The 13,634-nt window shown below is 42.3% G+C and overlaps 1 protein-coding gene across 2 annotated transcripts; it reads right to left on the bottom strand.

Moving 5' to 3' along the window:
- Positions 1-7,663: 7,663 nt before the first annotated feature.
- Positions 7,664-13,579, bottom strand: med27 (mediator complex subunit 27). 2 transcript variants are annotated; one of them, XM_030129840.1, is made up of 9 exons: positions 13,351-13,579; positions 11,745-11,889; positions 11,291-11,421; positions 10,869-10,962; positions 8,822-8,929; positions 8,695-8,736; positions 8,530-8,607; positions 8,083-8,219; positions 7,664-7,682 (listed from the first exon to the last, which is right to left on the bottom strand). In XM_030129840.1, exons 1-8 carry the CDS (start codon positions 13,551-13,553, stop codon positions 8,085-8,087), a joined length of 936 nt encoding a protein of 311 aa, XP_029985700.1. In that variant the 5' UTR covers positions 13,554-13,579; the 3' UTR covers positions 7,664-7,682; positions 8,083-8,084. The 2 variants fall into 2 exon arrangements, with proteins under 2 accessions (XP_029985700.1, XP_029985699.1); XM_030129839.1 differs by lacking the exon at positions 7,664-7,682 and adding an exon at positions 7,942-8,022.
- Between the last annotated feature and the right edge of the window lie 55 nt (positions 13,580-13,634).

Raw genomic sequence — 13,634 nt, 5'->3', positions numbered from 1 at the left:
TAGCACTAGTATTTGTAGTAGTAGTATATCCACTGTTAGTACTAGTATTTATAGTAGTAGTATATCCACTGTTAGTACTAGTATTTATAGTAGTAGTATATCCACTGTTAATACTAGTATTTATAGTAGTAGTATATCCACTGTTAGTACTAGTATTTTTAGTAGTAGTATATCCACTGTTAATACTAGTATTTGTAGTAGTAGTATATCCACTGTTAGTACTAGTATTTGTAGTAGTAGTATATCTACTGTTAATACTAGTATTTTTAGTAGTAGTATATCCACTGTTAGTACTAGCATTTGTAGTAATAGTATATCCACTGTTAATACTAGTATTTTTAGTGTAGTATAGCCACTGTTAGTACTAGTATTTGTAGTAGTAGTATATCCACTGTTAGTACTAGTATTTTTAGTAGTAGTATATCCACTGTTAGTACTAGTATTTTTAGTAGTAGTATATCCACTGTTAATACTAGTATTTGTAGTAGTAGTATATCCACTGTTAGTACTAGTATTTGTAGTAGTAGTATATCCACTGTTAATACTAGTATTTGTAGTAGTAGTATATCCACTTTTAGCACTAGTATTTGTAGTAGTAGTATATCCACTGTTAGTACTAGTATTTATGGTAGTAGTATATCCACTGTTAGTACTAGTATTTATAGTAGTAGTATATCCACTGTTAATACTAGTATTTGTAGTAGTAGTATATCCACTGTTAGTACTAGTATTTTTAGTAGTAGTATATCCACTGTTAATACTAGTATTTGTAGTAATAGTATATCCACTGTTAGTACTAGTATTTGTAGTAGTAGTATATCCACTGTTAATACTAGTATTTTTAGCAGTAGTATATCCACTGTAAGTACTAGTATTTTTAGTAGTAGTATATCCACTGTTAATACTAGTATTTGTAGCAGTAGTATATCCACTGTTAGTACTAGTATTTGTAGTAGTAGTATATCCACTGTTAATACTAGTATTTTTAGTCGTAGTATATCCACTGTTAGTACTAGTATTTGTAGTAGTAGTATATCCACTGTTAATACTAGTATTTTTAGTGTAGTATATCCACTGTTAGTACTAGTATTTGTAGTAGTAGTATATCCACTGTTAGTACTAGTATTTTTAGTAGTAGTATATCCACTGTTAGTACTAGTATTTTTAGTAGTAGTATATCCACTGTTAATACTAGTATTTGTAGCAGTAGTATATCCACTGTTAGTACTAGTATTTGTAGTAGTAGTATATCCACTGTTAATACTAGTATTTATAGTAGTAGTATATCCACTGTTAGTACTAGTATTTGTAGTAGTAGTATATCCACTGTTAGTACTAGTATTTTTAGTAGTAGTATATCCACTGTTAGTACTAGTATTTGTAGTAGTAGTATATCCACTGTTAGTACTAGTATTTGTAGTAGCAGTATATCCACTGTTAGTACTAGTATTTGTAGTAGTAGTATATCCACTGTTAGTACTAGTATTTGTAGTAGCAGTATATCCACTGTTAGTACTAGTATTTGTAGTAGTAGTATATCCACTGTTAATGCTAGTATTTGTAGTAGTAGTATATCCACTGTTAATACTAGTATTTGTAGTAGTAGTATATCCACTGTTAATACTAGTATTTATAGTAGCAGTATATCCACTGTTAGTACTAGTATTTGTAGTAGCAGTATATCCACTGTTAGTACTAGTATTTGTAGTAGTAGTATATCCACTGTTAATACTAGTATTTGTAGTAGCAGTATATCCACTGTTAATACTAGTATTTGTAGTAGTAGTATATCCACTGTTAATACTAGTATTTGTAGTAGTAGTATATCCACTGTTAATACTAGTATTTATAGTAGTAGTATATCCACTGTTAATACTAGTATTTGTAGTAGTAGTATATCCACTGTTAGTACTAGTATTTGTAGTAGTAGTATATCCACTGTTAATACTAGTATTTATAGTAGTAGTATATCCACTGTTAATACTAGTATTTGTAGTAGTAGTACTTCCACTGTTAGCACTAGTATTTGTAGTAGTAGTATATCCACTGTTAGTACTAGTATTTGTAGTAGCAGTATATCCACTGTTAGTACTAGTATTTGTAGTAGCAGTATATCCACTGTTAGTACTAGTATTTGTAGTAGTAGTATATCCACTGTTAATGCTAGTATTTGTAGTAGTAGTATATCCACTGTTAATACTAGTATTTGTAGTAGTAGTATATCCACTGTTAATACTAGTATTTGTAGTAGTAGTATATCCACTGTTAATACTAGTATTTATAGTAGTAGTATATCCACTGTTAGTACTAGTATTTGTAGTAGCAGTATATCCACTGTTAGTACTAGTATTTGTAGTAGTAGTATATCCACTGTTAATACTAGTATTTGTAGTAGTAGTATATCCACTGTTAATACTAGTATTTGTAGTAGTAGTATATCCACTGTTAATACTAGTATTTGCAGTAGTAGTATATCCACTGTTAATACTAGTATTTATAGTAGTAGTATATCCACTGTTAATACTAGTATTTGTAGTAGTAGTATATCCACTGTTAGTACTAGTATTTGTAGTAGTAGTATATCCACTGTTAATACTAGTATTTATAGTAGTAGTATATCCACTGTTAATACTAGTATTTGTAGTAGTAGTACTTCCACTGTTAGCACTAGTATTTGTAGTAGTAGTATATCCACTGTTAGTACTAGTATTTGTAGTAGCAGTATATCCACTGTTAGTACTAGTATTTGTAGTAGCAGTATATCCACTGTTAGTACTAGTATTTGTAGTAGTAGTATATCCACTGTTAATGCTAGTATTTGTAGTAGTAGTATATCCACTGTTAATACTAGTATTTGTAGTAGTAGTATATCCACTGTTAGTACTAGTATTTGTAGTAGTAGTATATCCACTGTTAATACTAGTATTTATAGTAGTAGTATATCCACTGTTAGTACTAGTATTTGTAGTAGCAGTATATCCACTGTTAGTACTAGTATTTGTAGTAGTAGTATATCCACTGTTAATACTAGTATTTGTAGTAGTAGTATATCCACTGTTAATACTAGTATTTGTAGTAGTAGTATATCCACTGTTAATACTAGTATTTGCAGTAGTAGTATATCCACTGTTAATACTAGTATTTATAGTAGTAGTATATCCACTGTTAATACTAGTATTTGTAGTAGTAGTATATCCACTGTTAGTACTAGTATTTGTAGTAGTAGTATATCCACTGTTAATACTAGTATTTATAGTAGTAGTATATCCACTGTTAATACTAGTATTTGTAGTAGTAGTATATCCACTGTTAGTACTAGTATTTGTAGTAGTAGTATATCCACTGTTAATACTAGTATTTATAGTAGTAGTATATCCACTGTTAATACTAGTATTTGTAGTAGTAGTACTTCCACTGTTAGCACTAGTATTTGTAGTAGTAGTATATCCACTGTTAGTACTAGTATTTGTAGCAGTAGTACTTTCACTGTTAGTACTAGTATTTGTAGCATAGTACTTTCACTGTTAGTACTAGTATTTGTAGCAGTAGTACTTTCACTGTTAGTACTAGTATTTGTAGCAGTAGTACTTTCACTGTTAGTACTAGTATTTGTAGCAGTAGTACTTTCACTGTTAGTACTAGTATTTGTAGCAGTAGTACTTTCACTGTTAGTACTAGTATTTGTAGCAGTAGTACTTTCACTGTTAGTACTAGTATTTGTAGCAGTAGTACTTTCACTGTTAGTACTAGTATTTGTAGCAGTAGTACTTTCACTGTTAGTACTAGTATTTGTAGCAGTAGTACTTTCACTGTTAGTACTAGTATTTGTAGCAGTAGTACTTTCACTGTTAGTACTAGTATTTGTAGCAGTAGTACTTTCACTGTTAGTACTAGTATTTGTATAATGCAATAGTTCTGTTCAGCTCTTTTCAGTCATACCTCTTTGAAACGTGTCCCATCATGAACCTGAACGTCCGACTATGATGCACCTTCTGTGTCCGTCCGGTGTCCAGTCGATGTGGCGTACGGGTACGATGCCGCTGTTGCACCACAGGAGGGCGTTATCGTACAATGGCACCACAGGTACAATGCCTCTAGTTTCAGAAATTCATACAAATTCAAAAATCAATATTTCCCAATTCTTTGAACAAACCTGGTCGACCTGACCCCAGAGATGGTCCACAACTGACCTGAAGTCATTCTGACTGAGGGGTTAGCGCAACATGATTCTGGGAAAACAGTGAATGGACGGACAAACAGCTGATCCAACGGTCCATCTGAGCCTGGGGCCGTTGGGCTGTAAACCTGGACATGGGGTCAGCTGGAGTTCTGTACCTCCTGTAGACACAGGAACATCAGGTCTGGTTGGATGAGGTTCTAGAACTGAGCCGGGCTCCGGTTCCCTCATTACAGCTCACATACAGTATTATTTATTATTTGTTTCTTTTTCTTTTTTTGGGTAAACTCAGTGAACTCCTACTGACCTGTACCTGTGCAAATGCCAAAGAAGTCTGGGAATCTGAAGAACAGCTTGGACAGGAGAACAGCTTATGCCACGTTTCCACTACGAGGAACCGGCTCGACTCAGCTCTGGTACCAGGTCCTATTCCAGACCGGTTCCACTCTGGTACCAGGTCCTATTCCAGACCCTTTCCATTCCAGATCCTCCCTCTTTCCAGTCCCTGGTCGTCATAGCGATGCGGTGCGTTCCTTCTGTGTGCTCTGCTCACAGTTGCTGATAAACTCACTGGTTGCCTGTTGTCTGGTCAAACTCCTGCTGAATGTTTGCGTCTGAACCTCCTGGACAAACCATGGTGTAGTTTTACAGACTGTCATCATGTGGATTCACCTACTGACAGATTTACTGGAAAAGGGCGGGGCACACACACCACTGACCAATCAGAGGTCTGCAGTGTTTACACAGTGTCACCTTTAGTACCTGGTCCCCAGTCCTGGAACCTCAGAGGAGGAGGTACCAAAAAACTAGGACCAGGTACCAGAGTCCAGGTCCTTTTTCGTAATGGAAACGCAAAAAGGCCAAGTCAAGTCGAGCCGGTACCACGTAGTGGAAATGCGGCATTAGATCTGCTTGAAGGTCTGGTTTTCCACTGGTTCAGTCCAGGTTCTCGTGGCTGAAGGTCTGAACGCTGCTCATCATCATCATCATCATCATCATCACACCATATATTTGCAGTACTTATTTTGTGTATATATATTTAATGTATATTTCCTGTATTTTTAAGTGCCTGAATGATCCTAGGAGCTATGTCAGGGTCTCCCAAGGTGAACTGGTCCTGGGTGACGGGTCAGACAAAGTTCCATTCTTCACCCATATGGATGAACAAATGCGGAACCCACTTTCCCCGACCCGGATAAGGCATCAGACCTGGCAGACCCCCAACACTGGTGAGGGACTTCTGCTGACCTCAATGGGGGACATGGTCGGGTGGTGGAAGGACTACTTGGAGGATCTCCTAAACCCCGCCTCCATGCCTTCTGTGGGACACAGGGGCGGGATCACCAATCAGCAGGGCTGAGGTCTCCGAGGTAGTTGGACAACTCCTCCAACTGTGGCCGAGCTCCATGGGTGGATGAAATCTGGTCCGAGTTCCTTAAAGGTGCAGGAGACTTTCGTGACTAGTGTTTCCTCAGATCTGTCCATCCTCAGTCCTCTCCTCAGTCTCATTGGTCTGTTGGTCTGTCTGTCATTCCTCAGCTGAATCTCTTCCTCAGTCTGAACAGTTTCTTAGTTCCATCCACCACAAACAAACCATGTGTTTACAAACAGAGGCAGGAGGAACTGGGACATCTGAGGAATTTGGTCACGACGTGCATTGTGGGAAACGGAGGTTCATGCCGCTGCCTGACAGCAGCAGCGCAACCATATGATATTATATGGATGAAACAAACATGACGTGGAAACGGCTGAAATGTGGAAACGGCTGAAATGTGGAAACAGCTGGAGGAATATGCACAGAGGGAAGGAGCTCCTGCTGCTTCCACGTCATGTCTGTTCCACCTGCTGCTGTCAGGCAGCGGCATGAACCCCCGTTTCCCACAATGCACGTCGTGACCAAATTCCTCAGATGTCCCAGTTCCTCCTGCCTCTGTTTGTAAACACATGGTTTGTTTGTGGTGGATGGAACTAAGAAACTGTTCAGACTGAGGAAGAGATTCAGCTGAGGAATGACAGACAGACCAACAGACCAATGAAACTGAGGAGAGGACTGAGGATGGACAGACCTGAGGAAACACTGGTCACGAAAGTCTCCTGCACCTTTAAAGTTCTGGATGTTGTGGGGCTGTCTTGCCTGAAGCACCTCTTCAACATCATGTGGACGACAGGGACAGTCCCCCTGGACTGACAGACTGGGACGGTGGCTCCCCTTTTCAAGAAGGGGGACCAGAGTTTGGAGGAGGAGGGGTCGTATCTCTGCTTTTCGCAGCTCTCGTCGGCTTCATGGTGCTGTGACCTCCTGCTTGGACTGGGTGGTTCACAGCTGAGTGTGAAGCAGCTGGGATGAGGACCAGCACCTCCAAGTCCGAGGCCGTGGTCCTCATTGGTAAAAGGGTGGAGCGTCCTCTCTGGGTTGGAGAAGAGTTACTGCCCCAAGTGGAGGCATTTAAGTACCTCAGGGTCTTGTTCAGGAGTGAGGGAAGGATAGAACTACAGATGGAAGGTGGATCAGGGCAGCATCGGCAGTGACATGGATATGGTTGTGGTAACTGGTCCATCTACCGTCCCCCCCTCACCTATAAACACAAGCTATGGGTAGTGACCGAAAGGACAAGAGGGGACATGAGTGGAAATGAGTTTTTTGACTCTGCAGGGTGGCTGGGTCCTCCCTTAGAGATAGGGTGAGGAGTTCAGCCCCCCAGCAGGGATCAGGGTAGAAACCCTGCTCCTCCAGATCCAGAGGAATCAGCTGAGGGGGGTCGTCTGGTCAGGATTCTCCGGACACCTCTCTGGTGAGGTGTTCAGGACATGTCCAACAGGGAGGAGACCCCAGGACAGACCCAGGACAGACTGGAGGGATTCGATCTGTGGGCCTGGGGACACCTCGGACCCCCAGAGGAGCTAGAGGAGGTGGAGGGGAGAGGGAAGTCTGGGCTTCACTACATAAGCAGATGCTCCGGCGATCCGGACCCAGTAGAAGAAGACGGATGGTATAAATTCTATATAAAATAAGTGTCCAAATTTGTCCACACCACATCTATAGCAGCACTGAAGTGTCGTGGAACTGGGATTCTGCTTTTCTTCTGTCATGTCCTCCCTGAACCTGAGCACGTTGTGTTTGTGCAGACGGTAAAACCTTCGGAGGTCAGGGTGTGATCAAAACCACGACAACGGACAAATCCACCTGAACTGAGCTGACGACACACAGGTACGACACGCCCGTGGAAAAACAGCAACTCAACATTTATTCAACTTATTTTACAGTTTAACAACAAGAACCAGATTGTGTACAGGTGTGTTTGTGTGTGTACAGGTGTGTTTGTATGTGTACAGGTGTGTTTGTGTGTGTACAGGTGTGTTTGTATGTGTACAGGTGTGTTTGTGTGTGTACAGGTGTGTTTGTATGTGTACAGGTGTGTTTGTATGTGTACAGGTGTGTTTGTATGTGTACAGGTGTGTTTGTGTGTGTACAGGTGTGTTTGTGTGTGTACAGGTGTGTTTGTATGTGTACAGGTGTGTTTGTGTGTGTACAGGTGTGTTTGTATGTGTACAGGTGTGTTTGTGTGTGTACAGGTGTGTTTGTATGTGTACAGGTGTGTTTGTATGTGTACAGGTGTGTTTGTATGTGTACAGGTGTGTTTGTATGTGTACAGGTGTGTTTGTGTGTGTACAGGTGTGTTTGTATGTGTACAGGTGTGTTTGTATGTGTACAGGTGTGTTTGTGTGTGTACAGGTGTGTTTGTATGTGTACAGGTGTGTTTGTATGTGTACAGGTGTGTTTGTGTGTGTACAGGTGTGTTTGTATGTGTACAGGTGTGTTTGTGTGTGTACAGGTGTGTTTGTATGTGTACAGGTGTGTTTGTATGTGTACAGGTGTGTTTGAATCTGTACAGGTGTGTTTGTGTCTCTACATGCGACAGGTGTCGTGAAACGCCTCCAGCGTCCTGAAGTCCCTCCACGTTGGCGGAAGTCCGTCTTGCAGGAAACGACCGCAGCGCTGACATGAAGACTGGAAGAGTTTGATGTAGCTCCTCAACCAGGTCTGAGAAAAGAGGACAGGGGGGTCACAGGTAGGTCACAGGTGGGTCACAGGTGAGTCACAGGTGAGTCACGGGGGGGTCACAGGTAGGTCACAGGTGAGTGGGGGGGTTACAGGTGGGTCACAGGTGAGTGGGGGGGTCACAGGTGGGTCACAGGTGGGTCACAGGTGAGTGGGGGGGTCACAGGTGGGTCACAGGTGGGTCACAGGTGAGTGGGGGGTCACAGGTGGGTCACAGGTGAGTGGGGGGTCACAGGTGGGTCACAGGTAAGTGGGGGGTCACAGGTGGGTCTAGAACAGAACAGTTCCTCACCATGAAGGAGCGGACCACCACGTCTGGCATCTGGGGCAGCTGGTAGTGCAGGAGCGCTGTGGTGGCGTGGTCTGTTACCTAGCAACAACACAACCAATCAGAGCGCTGCACACCGAGCTAAGGCGTCTTCAGACGACGTGCAGACAGATGGGGGGTGGGGCTTACCTTCTGGAACACCTGATACTGAGACTTGGTCCAGATGTCCAGCTGAAGGCGGAGAGAACACAGTGGTTACCATGGAAACAGACAGACAGACACAGACAGGGTTAACTGGTACAGTGTGACCTCTGACCTTTCCGTCCTCATTGTACACGTTCTCGTTAAATCCTCGGACCACAGTTCTGTCAATGAACAGGGAACGCATGACCACGATGGCCTTCAGCACCTTCCCCAAGGTCACCTGACACACAACACACACCTGTTACACACACACACCTGTTACACACACACACACCTGTTACAAACACACACACACCTGTTACACACACACACCTGTTACAAACACACACACCTGTTACAAACACACACCTGTTACACACACACCTGTTACAAACACACACACACCTGTTACACACCCACACACCTGTTACACACCCACACACACCTGTTACAAACACACACACCTGTTACAAACACACACACCTGTTACACACCCACACCTGTTACAAACACACACACCTGTTATAAACACACACACCTGTTACAAACACACACACACACCTGTTACAAACACACACACACACACACACCTGTTACAAACACACACACCTGTTACACACCCACACCTGTTACAAACACACACACCTGTTATAAACACACACACCTGTTACAAACACACACACACACACACCTGTTACACACACACACACACACACACACACACACACACACACCTGTTACACACACACACCTCTTACACACACACACACACACACCTGCTACACACCCACACCTGTTACAAACACACACACCTGTTATAAACACACACCTGTTACACACACACACCTGTTACAAACACACACACACACCTGTTACAAACACACACACACCTGTTACAAACACACACACACACACACACCTGTTACAAACACACACACACCTGTTACAAACACACACACCTGTTACACACCCACACCTGTTACAAACACACACACCTGTTATAAACACACACACCTGTTACAAACACACACACACACACACCTGTTACACACACACACCTCTTACACACACACACACACACACCTGTTACAAACACACACACCTGTTATAAACACACACCTGTTACACACACACACACACACACCTGTTACACACACACCTGTTACACACACACACACCTGTTACACACACACACCTGTTACACACACACACACACCTGTTACACTCACACACACACACCTGTTACACACACACACACACCTGTTACACAAACACACACACACACACACCTGTTACACACACACACACACCTGTTACACACACACACACGTTACACAAACACACACACACACACACCTGTTACACAAACACACACACACCTGTTACACAAACACACCTGTTACACACACACACACACACCTGTTACACACACACACACGTTACACAAACACACACACACACACCTGTTACACACACACCTGTTACACAAACACACACACACACACACACCTGTTACACACACACACACACCTGTTACACAAACACACACACACACACCTGTTACACACACACACACCTGTTACAAACGCACACACACACACCTGTTACACACACACACACACACACACACACCTGTTACACAAACACACACACACACCTGTTACACACACACACACACACACACCTGTTACAAACGCACACACACACACCTGTTACACACACACACCTGTTACACACACACACACACACCTGTTACACAAACACACACACACACACACCTGTTACACACACACACACACCTGTTACAAACGCACACACACACACCTGTTACACACACACACACACACCTGTTACACACACACACACACACCTGTTACACACACACACACACACACACCTGTTACACACACACACACACACCTGTTACACACACACACACACACCTGTTACACACACACACACCTGTTACACACACACACACACACACCTGTTACACACACACACACACACACCTGTTACACACACACACACACACACCTGTTACACACACACACACACACACACACACACCTGTTACACACACACACACACACCTGTTACACACACACACACACACACACACACCTGTTACACACACACACACACACACACCTGTTACACACACACACACACACACATACCAGCAGTACTGCTGAGGTTCCGTTAGGTCTGAACAGTTCGATGGTCATGTCAGGAAACATCCGACCGATCCGAGAGATGACGTCGTCCACGTATCTGTAAACAGGAAGTGGTGTTGACGTCCATGACTGACACATGAGCCTGTTACACACTGGAGTGCTGGTTCGAATCTGAGTCAGTGCATGACAGAACAGTGCATTAGCATGGACAGCAGAAGGTTCATTCATAGTAAACCCAGGTGTGTTCAGACCACAGCCACCACCGGATCTGCACAGTGTTAGCTTAGCGCTGTTAGCGTAAAAAACAAAACAACATTTGTGCATTGATGTGTAAAGAAATTAGTAGTAGTACTGATGTAGTACTGATGCAGTACTGGTGGTGTAGTACTGATGGTGTACTACTGCGTGTTTACTGCAATACTCACTGAGGAGGTAAGACCAGTGTACTGGGTTGGACTTTGGGCCGTCTCTTTGCTGAGGCTCCCATCTGATTGGCTGATCGTTTGAGTGACTGCTGGTTCAACAAACTGGAGGCCAAACCCGCGTGATACTGCAACTACACACACACACACACAAACAAGAGTATAAGTACACAGGTCTACATCTGTAGACTGTATACAACCTGATACTGGATTTGTCTGAGCATCTATTTGTCTGAATTTTAATTTAACATGTCCTCAAAGTGAATATCGTTCTCTGTTAGCGTGTTCTCTGTTAGCGTGTTACCTTGTTGGACCACTTGTAGGCCGGTTAGCGTGTTCTCTGTTAGCGTGTTACCTTGTTGGACCACTTGTAGGCCGGTTAGCGTGTTCTCTGTTAGCGTGTTACCTTGTTGGACCACTTGTAGGCCGGTTAGCGTGTTCTCTGTTAGCGTGTTACCTTGTTGGACCACTTGTAGGCCTGCAGCAGCTGTGAGTACAGGGGCGTTTTGTCCTGAACTGGATCGAGGCTGAGCAGACCGCTGTTATGAAGGGGGTGGGACTCCGAGGGACGACCGACCAATCCGCTTAGACGCTCCAACTCACTGTGACACATACAGCACAGGTAAGTGGACAGGTGACCCTAGCCCCGCCCTCTCCCCAGTGACCTGATCTGTGCACATCAAAGACTTGAATATTTAGTCAGCGGGTGTGGTTTGTGATTGACATTTTAGATCAGGGGTCACCAACCTGGTGCTGGATTGGAACCTGGGGGGGGGGGGGGCGCCACATTTGGCCCCTGGGCCTCATGTTCGACACCCCTGCTTTACACAGTACGTTCCAGTTTTTCACAGTACGTTCCAGTTTTTCTCTAAACACAATTGATAAAGCACTTTGTGACTCTGTCTGTGAAAAGTGCTCTATAAATAAAATTTACTTTACTTTAAATGTAAAGTATCAGTTTCCATCTGTGGTTTAAATTCTCCTTTTTTTTTTATTTTAATTTTGTGTTGTTGAGTTTCTTCCCATCTGAGTTTTTCCTTCTTAACTTCCTAAACTGGTTGAACATTTACAGCAGGGGTGTCAAACATGAGGCCCAGGGGCCAAATGTGCCCCCCCCCCCCAAAGGTTCCAATCCGAGCTGTGGAATGTTTTCACAAAGTGCAAAAATTCCACATTCTTGAATTAAATTAAACAAAACAAAAACAAAACAAAAAATAGCTTCAGTTAAGTCAAATCTTCAATTAAGCCAAAAAAATCTTAAGTTTTGCAAAACATCTTGAATCAACAACTTCAAATTTTTGTCTTTGTTTTAGTGCAAAAAATAACATTAAATTATGAAAACATTTCCATTTCCAAACTATCCTGTAACAATAAAATGTGAATAACCTGAACAAATGTGTCCAACCTGAAATGTCTGTATTAAATTCAGCCCAATTTGAACTCTTTTCTTCCTGTTCCTCAGTGTTTAGTGTCTTTGTAGTTGTAGTTGAGGCATAACATTGTTAAAATTGCACTTATTTTTAATGTGAACAACATGAAAAGTGCAAAAATTCCATTCTTGAATTGAATTAAGCAAAAAAATATATATATATATTGGCTTGAATTAAAGAAGAAATCTTGAATTAAGCAAAAAAAAAAAAAAAAAAAAAAAAATTAGCAAAAAATCTTGAATTAAGCAAAATTAAGCACAATTTTAACAATTTTCTTCCTGTTCATCAGTGTTTAATGTCTTTGTAGTAGTAGTTGAGGCAGAATATTGTTAAAATTGCACTTATTTTTGTTGGAAATGTCAGTTTTTTCAAGTTATTCACAACTTTTTTGTTTGGATAGTTTATAAAAGTATTTTCCTACTTCAGTGTTTTGGGGTTTTTTTGCACTAAAACAGACAAACATTCGGAGTTGTCATTATTTATCGGTTATTCTGTTATTATTTTACTGGTCTTTCTGGTTCTTTTCGGTTAATTCTGGTTCTTTTCTGTTCTTTCCGGTACTTTTCAGACCGGGTCAGTGTTCGGACTGAACCCCGGGACCAGCGGACAGATTCCGGGTGGACTGGGACTCACTTCAGGTCTCTGTTGACCGCCTGCAGGTTGTCCTGGAACTGGGCTATAAACTGCTTCTCTCGGCCCTCCAGAGTCTCTCGGTTCTTCATCCCGTCCTTCAGGTACTCGAAGACCCGGCTCACGCTGGACCGGAGCGCCTGGATGCCGCTGATGGCGTGAGAGAAAGCATCCAGGTTCACCCCGACGTTCACCACGTCCGCCATCTTCTCTGCTTCTGTTGGTGACGGTAGCGTGGGCGCACGGAGATGACGTCACAGACTGCGCCGGAACGAAAAGGAAAATAA

Source organism: Sphaeramia orbicularis, unplaced genomic scaffold, assembly GCF_902148855.1.
Source record: "Sphaeramia orbicularis unplaced genomic scaffold, fSphaOr1.1, whole genome shotgun sequence".
NCBI lineage: Eukaryota > Metazoa > Chordata > Actinopteri > Kurtiformes > Apogonidae > Sphaeramia > Sphaeramia orbicularis.
The sequence above is the reverse complement of the archived record's forward strand: the minus strand, read 5'-3'. Positions and strand labels throughout refer to the sequence as shown.